Source organism: Callospermophilus lateralis, chromosome 13 (assembly GCF_048772815.1).
Source record: "Callospermophilus lateralis isolate mCalLat2 chromosome 13, mCalLat2.hap1, whole genome shotgun sequence".
NCBI classification, from domain to species: Eukaryota; Metazoa; Chordata; class Mammalia; order Rodentia; family Sciuridae; genus Callospermophilus; species Callospermophilus lateralis.
The window spans coordinates 103719966-103735357 of NC_135317.1; the positions used below are offsets into that span (position 1 = coordinate 103719966).

The following is a 15392-nucleotide window of genomic DNA, read 5'->3' on the forward strand; positions in this document are numbered from 1 at the left end:
GTAGGAGGTATGAAGGAAGGACCGTGGATATTGGTCATGACCAAATTTGGTCATAAGTGGCCACTTACAGTAAAAAATCATGTAAAATAGACATTGAAATCAAGAATGACAGAAACAATATTGGAATGAGTGACCCCAAGAATGAGGGTGAGAGAAGAGAGGGGTTCCTTTGCAACAAGGAGATAGGTGAGATAATCGGTTGCTTTATGATCCAAAGTGAATTATTTTTAGAGAAGCTCAATGGGATTTCAATTTGTCCAATGCCACATCCAGCAAGAGGTAGAGAGCAAAACTCAAAAAGTAGGCAGTCTGACTTCTAAATATGTGCTCTTAAATGGTGTCAACAACCACATCCTAGGTAAATGACTTCTTTGAACCATTCTTGGGCTAAAACTTTTGTTTGGATTTTACTATTTAATCTACTTGTCAAAAAAGAAAAACGAAGATTTGGTAGTCTAGAATATGTGATTTCAAACCAGAAGTGATATCAACTGTGTTGCAAACAAATATTCTAAAGACTAATTTTGAAAGTAATGTTTCAAGTGGTGTATAATGCAGGCTATGAATACATGCCTCAACGGGATGTGGGTTGGGATAAAATCTATGGTGATGTCATCATACCTCATTCAGAAAAGCTGAGCGAAACTGAAATGGTTCAGATGAAACAAGTATGGCCCTTACACAAGGAAAAGAAGACAATCAAGAAGCAGTCTACTTTTTTACTGAACCCTGGACCAAACAACAACAACAAAAAGTCTATAAGGGATGGCAACTGGGGAAACTATGGACTGCATATCAGTTATTATATAATTATTAATTTTCTTAGGTGTGATACTGGTATTATGGTCATGTAGATGAAAGTCCTTTTCCTATAAGAAAATACACACTGAAGTATTTAGGGTACTAAGTCATGATGTTCTTTCAACTGGTTCACCCCTAAATGTACACTATATATACAATACATATTTATGTAATATACAGACATACGCACACATTTAGACATACATATATAAAAATACTCATGGAAAACAAAAATGTTAACTAGTGAATCTGGGTTAAGGTACATGAGTGTTCAAACATTCTATGGATCTGAAATTTCTTAAGGTATGAAACTGGAGAAAAGTATGTGAGGTTTTTAATAACAATTCTTACAAAATGTAGTTTAAAAAGCCATATTACTTTAATATACTGTGATTTTTAAGCAGATTTATTCAGCTAGGTTAGCAAATACAAGTTTGTATCTACTTAAAGTTTGTGCCTATGTATTCAAATTAGGCCCACATCTAAAACTGGAAAATTGATAAGCAGCATTAAAAAGGTAGCACAAGAATTAGAGATGCAGAATCCAAAGAGGCTGCTGCTAGGGAGCAGGAATGCTTGGTGGGGGGGCATGAGCAATGGGCAGCGGCAGAGTGAAGAAGTGCTGTTTCTCAGAACACACCTTGTAGAACTAATTCTTTGAATGGTCTGCACATAGAACCTCTAAAAACCCTCCATTAAAAGAACTTTTACTTTGTATCCTTGTCCTTTCTAATCCTTCAGTTTGGGAAATTTAATGTAGTTTTAATGCTTTACCTAACATTGAACTAGAAATAAAATGAAGTTGGCTACTGGGGGACACTGAAAACGCATTAAACACACACACACACACACACACACACACACACACACACACACACAACCAGGTTGAGTACTCCTTAAAAAAGCTCAGGGCCAGAAATGATTCAGATTTTAGAGATTTTCTGATTCTGGGAATATTTATATGCTTACTGAGTGGACATCCCTAACCTGAAAATCCCAAAACCAAAGGCTCCAAAAATGGTATAGGGCTCCAAAGTTTTGGATTTTGGTTTAGTGATACTCAACCTGAATAGTTTTGCTTCTTGCCAGACACAAATCTACCAATGGTAAGAATTTTCCAATGTATAACTAATTAGAATAAATAAAAAAGTTTTCACTCAAGTTACTTTTTTCCCCTTCATGTAGTTATATTCTGAGATGAAAAAATAAACCCCAAATTACAAAATGTTCTACTCTATTTAGATATAGAAAAGTTAAAAATTAGTAGTTTGCACCTAATAAAAGCACACACATACATCCTACTGTAGATTCAAAGCTATCATTTTAGGGTTTGAAAAGTAAGACTGGGGCTGTATGGGAACAGATGCTTATGTGAAGAATAATCTGCAGGGGCTGCCACATGAGCAACAGTTAAAGGATGCTGTTATAATTAGCTTCAAAAGTGTCGAAACCTTAAATCTATGTTCAGAGCTTAGTAATACATTTGAGCATTTTCTTTCAAAGGATGGAAGAGCCAGTAAAATTAATAAAGACAAGTGTTCAGATTTATTTGGAAATTCACAGTTTCTAATGGCACTACAGCTCTGTAGTTACAAACTGAAAGTTCTCTTTCCACAACAGATGGTGTGACTTCCCTCTCTGCCTCTGTTCTCATCTGGACCTTTCTTCAAGGGCTTCTTTACAATCTGGCCCTCTTGCTCTGAATGGCTAATTGTGCAGACTGGACAAAAACAATTTAATCTCCTAAAACATACTGTTAACCTAAAGCAGCAACTTAAAGAAACAAAAAAGGCTTTAAATAAGTCACATTACAAACAATACCCCAAGAAAGGTATCAAACAAGTTTAAAAACAGTTATTACTAAAAGTGCTCAATAAGTTATAACTTAAATCTCACAATACAAAAGGTCAATTCTCTCCCTTTCAAAAAGAAACGTGTTCCACTTTCACTTGTTATACAGGCACACACTATGAAATCACTTTATTCAAATACAGTCACTGCCAATTATTTTTTAAAAGAAAAAAACACAAATGAAGACAAACATATCGACGTAACACAAACATATCTCTGCACCTTGTGGCCAATACAAAGCAAATATCAAGGAATCACAATCCCCCAGACTTGACCAGCCAGATTCGTGGGACAAACCCACTGGCAGCTCTGTGTGCGTGTGTAGGTGTGCGCACAGACGGTGGCCATGCCTTAATGCACTTGAATTCAGCTGCCAAATCTGCAGTTTCTCATATATTTGTACAAATGGAAAACAGTGATGTGAAAGTTTGGAGGATTAGTGTTATTGTAGTATCTAATGAAATTTTCAAAAGTAGTTGTGTTTAAAGGCAAATTTATAAAAACATTTGCAAATACTAGTCGTTTGCATGAAAAGAACTTGTTGCTTTTTTTCCCCCCTCATTGAGTTTAGTAACTATGGAAAAAGTAATCCAGTCCAAATAAGATAAGTGAAAATAACGTCAAGAGCATCACTATTTACCTAAAAGAACAGAATTAAAGTTCCAGCAAGTGTTTATTTCCAGTGAGTTTGCACAACAGACCTAGCTGGCAAGTCTTTAGGCTCTTCACACTGTCTGACCCACACTGCTGAGCTTCAGGCACAGACCACCCCAAAACCTTGTAGTGTTTGCAGCTTCAAAAACCTAAAAAGTTATAAAAGAAATCAAATGACAGAAAAAGTTCTCCCTCCTCTTCCAGTGGCATTATAAATAGACAAAAGGCACATAAATATGGGGAAGGTGCAAGAAATAGGAACAAAGCTAGAGGAAGAGGTTTAGGCTTTCATTCCTATTCCACCCAAGGAACTGGGCTTCCAAATTAATTTGTCCCAGTAATTAATCTGTGAAAAAACATCTTTATAAAATGTTTACCATTGTCCTTGTAGGAAGTGATCAGCCTTGTAAAACTGTAGCTCATTAACGAAGATTGACACAATCCCATCTATTTTTTAAAAAGGCAGAAACCATAATTTCTGAATACTTTTCCCAATGTTTCCTCCCCCCCAACCCTTCAAATACCACAGACTGTTCTTCAAAGAACAACAACAAAAAAAGTCTTCAGTATGAAAAGTTTGATTAATTTAGATATGTCCCGAAACTGCTGTAACCCCAAATGTTCCCACGGCGAGCTCCTTGTTTCCTTTGATTATGTCGTGTAGGCTCGGCAATGATCCTGACTTAGTCTGTATGAGAGTCTTTATCAATTTCCCTTGGTCTTGCACTTTAGACCGCCTTCGTTTTAAAGCCCTCTTCTCAGTTTTTGTCTTTTGGGACTGTCCATTGCACAGACTTGTACAAGCTGAAATGCCACAAAAATAGGACTCTTCTGACTGTGATGAAGTTTCTGAGCTTCCCTCAGAGGGAGGGCCCTTATAAGAAGAGTGATAAACTTCTCCCATATTAGAAAAATCTCTCTGGTTCGTAAAAGGCCTTCTTCCTTTTATGTCTCCATTGGCTATAGGGTGCAATGGATCTGCAGGTTTTATGGTCTCAATTTTTTCAGTTTTATACTTGCAGCGTTTCTTCTATAACACAAATGAAAGGATAGGAATTAGACCGCCAACAGTTACCTTATGTGATTCTGAAATCTTTGTAATGTTTTGAATAACCAATAAAAAAAAAATAAAAAAATAAAATTAAATTAAAAAAAAATAAAAATAAAAAAATAAACACTAGAAGAGCAAGCTAATGGAGGAAAGTGCCACCACCTGGTGAAAAGTAAAACAGTATTTTTAATGCATACACACACACGTTGTGTATAGATACTATCATTACCTTCCCATTTTATGAATACTACTCAATCAAAAATTTTAATTGCTTATCTGCCACCGGTGAATACAGATTTAGGGAGTGACAACTAACATCTGAATATCTACTATGTGCCAGATATTTCACATTTATCTTACTTACTTGTTTATCCTTGGTTCCTAAATGAGAAAACCCAGGTTCAGAGATTTGGCTCCTGCCCAAGTTACACAGCGATGCCTAAGTTACACAGTGATGCCTAAGTTGGATTTGAATCTTAAGCTATTTGATTCTAAAACCCAAGTTCTTTCACCCAGAGCCAATACTGCCAATCAAAATGAATAGATTTTCTAACCAAAAAATTCTAAATGCATTCTGAGTTTTGCCACCTATCTAAAGGGTCATTGAGAAATCAAAACCACTTCAGTTTTGTTTTCTCAGAAGATGGGGATATTGGTCTGGGCACATAGCTCCAGGGTATTGCTTACATGCTCAAGGCCCTGAGTTCAACCAGGTTCAACCCAGTGGTATTACCATCGTCAACTTTAAGCTGATGTGAGGATGAAGGCACAGTGACACAATGTGCCTGACAAGCCTCCAATGCTCAGGAAACAATGACCACACAGGGAGTAGCCAACTTTTCCTGTAAAGTTTTAAGCTTTGCAAGACTCATACCATCACTCTTGCATATTTTTTTTTTTAAATTTTACAGTCCTTTAAAAATAAGAAAATGCTTCTTGGCTCCCCACTTCAGGCCACAATGGCCTGAAGCACATTCAAACCATAGATAGTTTGCTGACCTCTGTAAACATTTATTTACACTATTACCATAAATGAAAATAAACAGTAAGTTAGGGACCACCTAAAGGATGTTAAACCTTTCAATCTATTTCTTCATTTACTATCACAAAAGTCACCAATAAACTTCAATATTACCTTTTTTTCTGGAGAGAACTTGAGGGGCTCTACAATGTACAAATCATTTGGGTCCACTACAAGTAAGAAAAGAAAAGCAGTTATGAAATTAAAAGTGGGTCATGCTATGATTACACCCTAAAAAATATATCATTCCTTAGTGATTACTTTATTAAAAAGAACCAGTGGATTTATATTTAAACCTGGCTAACTATATATTTATGCATTTAAAAAGTCAAAAGAAGCAAGGTAGGAGAAGGTATCATTCTTATTATGGATGTGGTCAGAGTTATTTGAAGGTAACAGCCTTCAAATTAAGTTTTTAATTAGTAACTGGCTATCAATCAGCAAAGAAAGGATACTTCTCTGGGGCCAGCCCCTCTTACCTGATAAAAAAATATAACATAAGTGGTAAGCTAATACCAAACCAACAGAGCGTTTTAAATTTTCCTGAAAAGACTAAACTACACTATGTCACAAAGGTGGGTTAAAAATGTGCAACAAGCGTTGTGATCATGCATAGAAGCTAGTTAGAGGAACCTATATCCAAAAAGAGATTCAAGAAATATTGTTCTAATTATCATTATGATTAAAACTATTAACTCTAAAATCTAACAGCTTGAACATGCATCACACACACACACACACACATATATATATGAATATGTGTGTGTGTGTGTGTGTATCTCCAAGCAATGGATAAACAGTTCTAAGTTTACAGTAAATCAATTAGATCTAACTTTTAGATTGAAGTTTCTAAAATTTCATTATTCAAAGCACATTCAAGTTACTCCTAATCCACCTCTATAGTGATAAGCATACATATAAGGTAAATACTATTCAATCAGTTAAACCAATTTAGGACCTGACAGAGACAACTAATTTATAAGAAACAAATTCACTGTAAATCTTCTACTGATTGATGTCTAATAATGGTCATTATATTTCTAAGATCAAACTCTCCACTGAATGCAAGTAAATATGACGGGCAAAACAAACAAACAAAACCACTAAAAGCAATGAATAGCTGCCAAGACAGTAAGTACTATCTCTGGGCCAAAAGTAAAGGAAAACTAAGAGCCCAGATAGCCAAGTAGAATACAAGTCATTTTTGTCCTGAGGGCATTTGCCAATACACAAATACATGAACTTTGGTTCTCATGGTATCACAAACAAATGGAACAGAAATCAGATCCCTGGGCCAAATGGAAGTAGTAGTCATGAGGTACTCTCTCCTACTGAGTAGTAAGGTGGGAATAAAAAGGACCTTATCTTCAGTTAAAGAATGAATCTGCAGTTTGGATGGGAAGTTCTCAATACCTGGTAGCCCAACAAACTTTAAGCCATGAATATAAAGCAAATACAAACACGTTATCTCTTAAATTAGCCTGACAAATCATTTTTCAAATTGGAGTAGCACACCAAAGACAACCAAAGACATGAACACATGTGATCAAGAGCCTACAAAGACAATTTAATGAACAGATTCTCAAATATTTAATGTCAGAATTGGCACAAACAGATAGTAAAGAAGCTTATGCTTACTATATTTAAATTTAAAAAGCCTGAAAACATCCACAGGAAATATAAAAAGAAGAAAAAAAACTAAGATATTTTTAATGAAGCACTAAAAGAACTCCTAGAAAAATGCAAATGTAGTAAAAGAAATTAAAAACTCAATGAATGAATGTAATAACAGACTAGATACAACTAAAGATTGTGTGGCCTGCAAGACAGATCAGGAAAAGAAAACAAAAGACAAGTAAAAACAAAATACAGCTAGAAAGGCAAAAAGATGGAAAGTTTACATGACAAGACAAGATATGGGGAGAAGTGCTAATACATTTGATTAAAAAATCTGAGGAGAAAAGAGAATGGGATAGACATAATATTTGGGGGTGGGGGGATGACTGAGAACTTCCCAGTACTGATAAAGGAGAACAATTTAGAGAAACAAAGAGCCCACTAAGTCTCAAATACGATTAAAGGGGAAAAATGGAGATTAGTATTTCAGAGGTTTAAGGGGGAAATGATGATAAATGGAAGACCTTAGGGAAAAAGGAGTGAAGTCCAATGAACTTAGTAAATACGTATGTAAATTTAAACAAATATTAAATGTAAAGCGCACCCAAAACAATGGAATTAAAATACACAAAACAAAACATAAATCAAGCTGGAGGTAAGTTTTACAATCTTTGTACTGTTCAGAATGAGGTAAAGATATTAATTATAGACTTTGGTATCTGTCATTTCTAGGGTAATCAATAAAGAACAAAAACTGTACAATTTCCAACCTAATGGCAGAAAAAGGGAAACAGTCTGCTTCTTTCTCAACACGATACCATAATGAAGGAAGAAGGGGGAGCGGAAAGAACAGGAAACAGACAAAAAGGGGAGCACCTCCATACTAATGCATTCTCATGTTTAGAATAAATGAACAAATTCTTGAAATTTGTAATTTAAAATGATGAGAAAAACCTCACTCCTATACACTGAGCTAAAGGTCCAAAACTCTTCTTACAAAGAAAATTCTATCTTCTCCAAAAAAAGACAAAAAATTCTAGAACCACATAACTTTACTGATTCAAAAAGAAATACTTTTAATCTTAAACTCTTTCTGAGAATAGTCTTACCCATCTAATGTTTATAAGCTTTACATACCAAAACCACACACTTTAAATACATATCAAAAGAAAGCAAGAATAAATTTCAGATAGACCACAGACTTTTTAAAAAATAATTTTTTAGTTGTCAATAGACCTTTATTTAATTAATTTACTTACATATTGTATGTGGTGCTGAAGATTGAACCCAGTGCCTCACAATGCTAGGCAAGTGCTCTATCACTAAGCTACAGTCCCAGCGCCTAGAGCAGACTTTAGATAAAAGTAATGCATTCTTTCTCAGGAATAAAGAAGAGCATTACATAATGATAAAGGGGTCAAAATTCTAAGAAAGATCCTTTGTGTGTATGTACTTAATGACAGTATAAAAAGACGTGAGGCAAAACTGGTAGAAATGCAAAGAGAAATGAAGAAATCCACTATTATAGAGAGACAGAGAGACTTTACACCACACCTTTATCAGAAATAGATCTGGCAGACATAAATTTAGTAAGGACCTAATGGAACTCAATTGCACCAAAATTTTTTATTTCTACCTACCTGCAAAGCACATACAGCTACAGATACCAACAGAGATGTACTGTTCCTTCCCAAAGTAATCTGTAGAGTCAAAGTAACCTTAACCAAAAGCTTAACACTGTCTTTTTAATGAAAACAATCGGTGATTTTTCCCCCCACCCTGGGGATTGAACTTAGGGGCCTTCAAACACTGAGCTACAACCCCAGCCCTTTTTTGTTTTTTATTTAGAGACAGGTTCTCGATAAGTTGCTGAGGCTGGCTTTGAACTCATGATCCTCCTGCCTCAGAATCTGGAGCTGCTAGGATGACAGGCATGCGCCACTGTGCCCGGCTTAAATGGTGATTCTAAATTTCATGGAAATTCAGAGAGCCATTAATGGCCAAGAAACCTGAGCTAACTGAATTCCATGTAAAATTGGTACCACTTACACCAAACACAAAATATCAATTTCAGGCAAATTAAAGATCTAAAAATCAAAGATAAATATTTAGAACCTTAAGACTACCATCCATAAACGTGAAGTTAAAAAAAAAAGTTTGAGATAAAGAAGTTAGTACCATAAGGTAAAAAAATTCAGATTTGATTATAATAAACTTTAAGAGCTTCCCTGTCTCATTTAATATAACAAGAGTTTAAAAAAAAAAAAAGTGGCACATGCTTGTAATCCCAGCTACTTGGGTGGATGAGGCAAAAGTATCACAAGTTTGAGGCCGGCAATTTAGGCCCTGTCACAAAAATCCAAACCAAGGTGGGGCAGGAACAAGTTAAGTCTCAGAGTAAAATATGATACCTACTACATATCTGACTGACCAACACAGAGAATCCAAATCCTAAAAATAAATAAAAGCCAGTCAGAAAAAGGCAAACAATCCGGTAAAAGAATTGGTAAAAATTTTAAAAGGCCCAAGAAAACCAAATAATCAAAAGGCTTAAGATGCTCAATTTCTTCAGTGATCAGGTAAATACAAATTACAACTGCAATGAAGTTAACAAACACTTTAAAACTTAACAATTTCAAGTGTTAGTAAGAATGTAAAACAACAAAAATTCTCAGTACTGGTAAAAGCATAAGCTAATAGGATCACTTTGGAAAAATTTGCCATTATCTCATAATTTGCCAAGAAACATACAGTACAACCCACAATTTTATATCTAAGTAGTATTCCTAGGGAAACTCAAGCAACTGCATTTTTTTTCCCCCTGGGTCAGAAAACACACTCAAGCTTTATTTAATATAGTTGTTAACATATGTGTCTGCCTGATACCCTTTCTCCTCCTCCTCTTCTTTTTTTACATGAGCTCTCTTATTATTATTATTATTTATTTATTATTATTATTTTTTAACCCAGTGCCTCACAATGCTAGGCAAGCGCTCTATCACTAAACCACAGTCCCAGCGCCTAGAATCTATGTAGTATTCCTAGGGAAACTCAAGCAACTGCATTTTTTTTTTTTTGCCCTGGGTCAGAACACATTCTCAGGCTTAATATAGGTTAACATTTGTGTCTGCCTGATACCCTTTCTCCTCCTCTTTTTATTTTATTTTTCCTACGAGCTCTCTTATTATTTTGACCCAGTGCCTCACAATGCTAGGCAAGCGCTCTATCACTAAGCCACAGTCCCAGCGCCTAGAGCAGACTTTAGATAAAGATGTATTAAGAATTGTAAAGCAACTTCATTCTAATATGCAAACATAGAAAGGTTTAAAGCAGCATTATCTATAATAGCCCAAACCATACAAAATAGTAGAATGGATACCCTGTGATTTAATCAGTTACTGAAATACTAAATAATACCGGAAGTGGAATGCAATCATATATGAACTGTAGAAATACAATGTAGAATGAAGGGGACCCCGCCCCCCCCCCCAAAAAAAGTATACTTGATATAACTCCATTTATCAAAAGTGCTGGGGCTGGGGACATAGCTCAGTGGCAGAGTGCTTTCTTAGACAATTTGAGGCCTTGGACTTGATCCCCAGTAGTGGAAGAAAAAAAAGCAAAAACCTCAAAGCCAGGCAAAGATCAGATTAATTGTTGAGGAATCCAAATGCTGATGGTAAAGCTATTAAGAAAATGAAAAATATGATTATTTCAAAAGTCAAGAAACTAGTTACCTCTGGGAGAAGGAATCTCAAGGATGCTAGCTAGCCATGTGCTATTTCTTGATCAGGGTAATAGTCACACTTTATAATGTTCACTTTATAATCATTCAATGCGTTGTACAAGTTAGTTTTACAAATTTTTATGTATTTCTCATACTTCCCAATAAAAATGTGGTTCGAAATAAAAATAACTTTGGTTGTTATAGCTAGGTCAACAAAAGAAATAGTTAAATATCAAAGTGTCGGGGCTGGGGCTATGGCTCAGTGGTAGAGCACTTGCCTAGCACAGGTGAGGCACTGGGCTCAATCCTCAGCACCACATAAAAAATAAATAAATAAAATAAAGTTATAAAAAATATATTTTTTAAAAATCAAAAATGTAAATTTGAGGAAAACAAAAGAAGGACACGAAGAGATTTCATTCAAACAGGTGAAGTAATATGTGAATTAACTAGTCAATAGCAGATTCAGGATTAAAGTCAATCTCCTACCTACTGGATTCAACTTTTTTTAAGCCAAGATAACATCATTGCTTAAAATAGAAGTAATTCTATTATCAGAAGCAAAGGCTCCTCTATTTGGCTTTAAGAATTAGACACACACAGGAAAAAAAAAAAAAAAAAAAGCCAGAGTTTCACTTAAGACTTTACAAAAAAAGGAAAATAGCACAATATATTTCCTAACTGCATGAATACACCTAAAATTCGCATAAGTTCCCACCAGAATGGCTACAAGACACAAAATACTAAACATTTACTGGAATGTGGAACAAGGGGACTGGCAGACGGAAGGGAAAATTCACAAAGCACTCTGGAAGACCGTGGAAGTATTTACTAAAGCTGAAGACATGCATACCCTGCTTCCCACCACTCCATTTCCATGCATATATATAGCAGAAATGCACACAAATGTGTGCATTTGCCAAAAGATAGCTCAAAATGTAAATGAAAAATGTGTGGTCAATTTGAGTAATTGAAAACCTCACAGCAATGAGAGAATAAACAATTATACTCAATGGCACAGTGAAGCTCATAACAGAAGTCAAATACTAGCTACCTACGGAGGAAAAACACAAAGAAGGTTTTGAGGTGCTGAATAATGCTCTGCCTCTTAATCTCATATGGTTTACACAACACAAGTGTGTTGAGTTTGTGAAAATAGATTAAGCTTTACACATGATTATACCTTATATACTTAAAAAAAAATAAAAAAGACATATTAACCAAAAGAAAAAAAGGTGGGGAGGAGAGGGAAGCAAGCATGAAGAAAAAAGAGATTTACTGGCCCTAAGTAAATACACACATAATGGTTAAGCCTGGAAAGCTTTATCATAATCATAAAGTAATAAAGCTCATGAATGAGTACTTGAACAAGTCAATCAACTAAAACATGCTGCTCAGTTACTAAAATCCTAACGAAAGGCAGAACAGCCAATGATTAAGAAAGCACTCCTAACTGTAATATATAATTAATTGGTTATTTTAATATTGGTATGAAGACAAGTTTCTAAGTTTCTTAATAAGCACTAATTATGAAGTAATAAAACAGGAAAACAGCCACTCAATATACATCCATTCACTTAAATATAAGTATTTACTGAATGTTAGATAGAACCCAATTATAGACTCAGGCTATAAAGACAAGAGATCAGCTTTTCTTTTAGAAAGTGCCTCGTAGTCCTAAACTAGAGACAAAAGGGGTCCTACCTGTACAGGAAGAGAGGCAGATAAGCACAGGATGCTATGGGAGCACATTCTGGTTTCCATATCTGTTGAACTTTCTCAAACATCCCTTTCTAAAAAGAAATACTTCTAAACAGGAGCATGTGCAAACAAAACTACCAGTTGCTAATTAAATAAACCAGGCCACCCCTCCCCACCCTTTGGGTTTTTAAAGAACAAAGAGATTTGTGAAAGTGATAAAGTGGTTTTGACACAGCACAAACACAAAGGTTACTTGTATTCATTTTTGGTTGCAGGTGGTCATGAACACATTGACATTATATATGCCAAAAGCAGCTAGTCTCATATTTACATATACATATTACATAGTCACAACAATCTACCTTCTTTGCCAGTTAACTGTAAAGACTTGGATCTGATGAGTGGAAATGAAGTTCTTCTTTTCAAATTCATATCATCGTAGGAAGAGAAACACCTAACACATTAAGAAAAATTAACATTGGGCAGAATGAGTACACTACAGACATAATTTGAGGTTAAACAGAAGCTACTGAGAACTGCACATACTACATGGGACTAAGTCTAAATTAATATACCAATTATTGCTTAGGTTAAAAAATTGTTTAGGTTAAAAAAATTCTTGTCTAAAAGTTATTATATTAAAAAATAGTAAAGTTTAAAAAGTTTTAAAAGTTATTATATTGAAATATCTATTCTCCTCCTCCTTTGAATTCCATATCTGAGCACCCTTCTCAACCAAAATATTTCAAGGGTTTTATGCATTTACCATTAGTGTTTTTCTCCATTATAAGTCTATAAAGCTATCCAGGCACAGGACTATCTCAATGCCCTCAATGAGGTTTTCAACATTTTGGTTTTAACATAATCATATGGAGAAAGAAATTACCTTAGGGTCCCTTCATTTGCTGAAAATTTTTCAAAAATATAAAAAATACAATGAAAATTGTGAAATATAATGCTGGTATTACCTTTTAGGGCTTGGATATTGATTACTTTTAGGAAGTTTTGACATATAATCTCCATCAAATTGAGAAGTGTTTCGACAACGTTGCATACAAAGCATCAGTCCCAATACAACACAGAGAACCAAAGATATGACAAGATAGCTTTGTCGATCTGAAACCTGAGATGAGAAGAGGGTTAAAGAATAATAATTATAATAATAAATCATATTATGAAAAATATAGTGTAAAACTCAAAGAAGAAATCATTTGTTTTTCAATGTGCTTCCAAACTATGAATGCAAGGGTGTTCTCTGAAAATGAACTATTAAAATAATGGTTGTTTGTTTTCTGCTTTCTCCCCATCCAATTCTTTGTCTGAAAACCGTAAACTTATGGAATAGTTTTAAAAACAGTACAATGAAAGTATTATGTCTTTCATCTGTGTTCAACTATCATTAACATTTTGTTACAATTGGTTTATCCTTTCATTTGCACTATCTCTTTCTCAGGGAAGGGGGAGGGAACCAACCAACATGTGTTTCTTTTGTTTTTTTTTATCCAGTCTTTCCCATCATATAAAACAGAATCACTAGTCATCCAGGTATTTAAGCCCAAAACCTGGAGATCATCCTTAGTTCCTTGTCTCCACATACCAATATTTTAGCAAGGTTTATTACTTTTTCACATCTTAAATATACCCTGAATTCAATAACGACACACTCTTCTCTACTTCAAGACAACATCATCTCACTCAAATTACTGTAACTAGCTCTTAACTGGTTTCCTTCCTGTTCTGCCCTTGCTGTTCCTCAATGGGCAATTCTCCATACTGGAACAAATGGGGAGTTTCTTCCACATGTCAAACAATAATCCATACCATTTCTTTACTTACCACTTTCCAATGAATTGCAATGATAAGAATAAATTTCAAACTCTAACTTACCTACAAAGTCTCACACAACCAACAAGCAGGTTCCTGCCAACATCTTGAATCCATTTCTTAGCCTCACTTTTCTCAGTCACTCTGCTCCAGCCATCAGCTTTCTTTCTGCCCTCAAATACATCACACTGTTTATAGTAATAAACCATATTATGGTTTATAATAATATACCATATTATGGGTTCTTTGCCCTAGTTCTACTAGTACAGACTGCTAAATATTTTGAGGTCTCAGTTCTAAGGCCACTTTCTTAGATAAGACTTCCAAGAACAGCCTAGCTAAACAGCATGCTCTACAACTATCACCACCCTACACGCCTACATTTCATTCTTTTCACAGCCCCTGTCACAGAGATTTATCATCTGTTTACATATTTACCATTTGTATTCTACTCCTTCACCAGAAAGTAAACCCTGTGAGGCCAGGAAGTACTGCACCAACATAGCACTGTGCAGCTAATGCTGTTTACATACATTGATCATTCAATAAATAGTTGTTAAATCAACCAAGTTTCTGCTTTATTGAACAACTTTATAAATCTTTTTGAATTGAAGTATGCGTTTTGACCATGTTGAAAAGTGTTTGAGAAGTGTTTCAACAACGTTGCACACAAAGCATCAGTCCCAACACAACAGAGAACCAAAGATATGACAAGATCACTTTGTCAATCTGTTACTCTCATTTTTATAAAAGGCCTGCCAGAATAGTCCTATTACTGATAGTATCTAAATAACAAAAGCCATATTTTACAAAAATTTTGATAATTGATGTATTCCCAAAACTTTGAATGCTCTATTTTGATGTATGAAAAAGTTCTGCATGACAGTTTTGCTTGGTTAAAGTTTTTAGTTCTCATGTTCATGTTTATAAGCCTGTATTTATAATACCCACATGGTGTACCTGTCTTACAAGAGCAGCAATAATAATTACCTCCCGTTTTAATTCTGCTACTGTTGTTGATAAGTTTGAAACAAGTTGTGTCATGTTGGTCAGCTGTGCCTGTAGCAACTGGATGGCTTCAGTTTGCCGCTGATCCTATAATAAAATATTAAGTATTATTTTTCCTAGTTTGTAATTAAGTAATT

At 34.9% G+C, this 15392-nt stretch overlaps 1 protein-coding gene across 5 annotated transcripts in view; it reads right to left on the reverse strand.

The window, feature by feature from the left end:
• Positions 1-2323: 2323 nt before the first annotated feature.
• The window catches only part of Suco (SUN domain containing ossification factor), a 68776-nt gene continuing 55707 nt past the window's right edge, over positions 2324-15392 (reverse strand). For 4 of the 5 annotated variants that reach the window (XM_076831404.1, XM_076831402.1, XM_076831403.1 and 1 more), the window contains 5 exons: positions 15238-15342; positions 13392-13546; positions 12786-12877; positions 5493-5548; positions 2324-4336 (listed from right to left, as the gene is read on the reverse strand). In XM_076831404.1, coding sequence (XP_076687519.1) covers positions 3893-4336; positions 5493-5548; positions 12786-12877; positions 13392-13546; positions 15238-15342 — 852 coding nt within the window. In that variant the 3' untranslated portion in view covers positions 2324-3892. Of the gene's footprint in view, positions 4337-5492; positions 5549-12426; positions 12516-12785; positions 12878-13391; positions 13547-15237; positions 15343-15392 lie in introns of all 5 variants that reach the window. The other variant, XR_013088410.1, reaches the window with a different exon arrangement.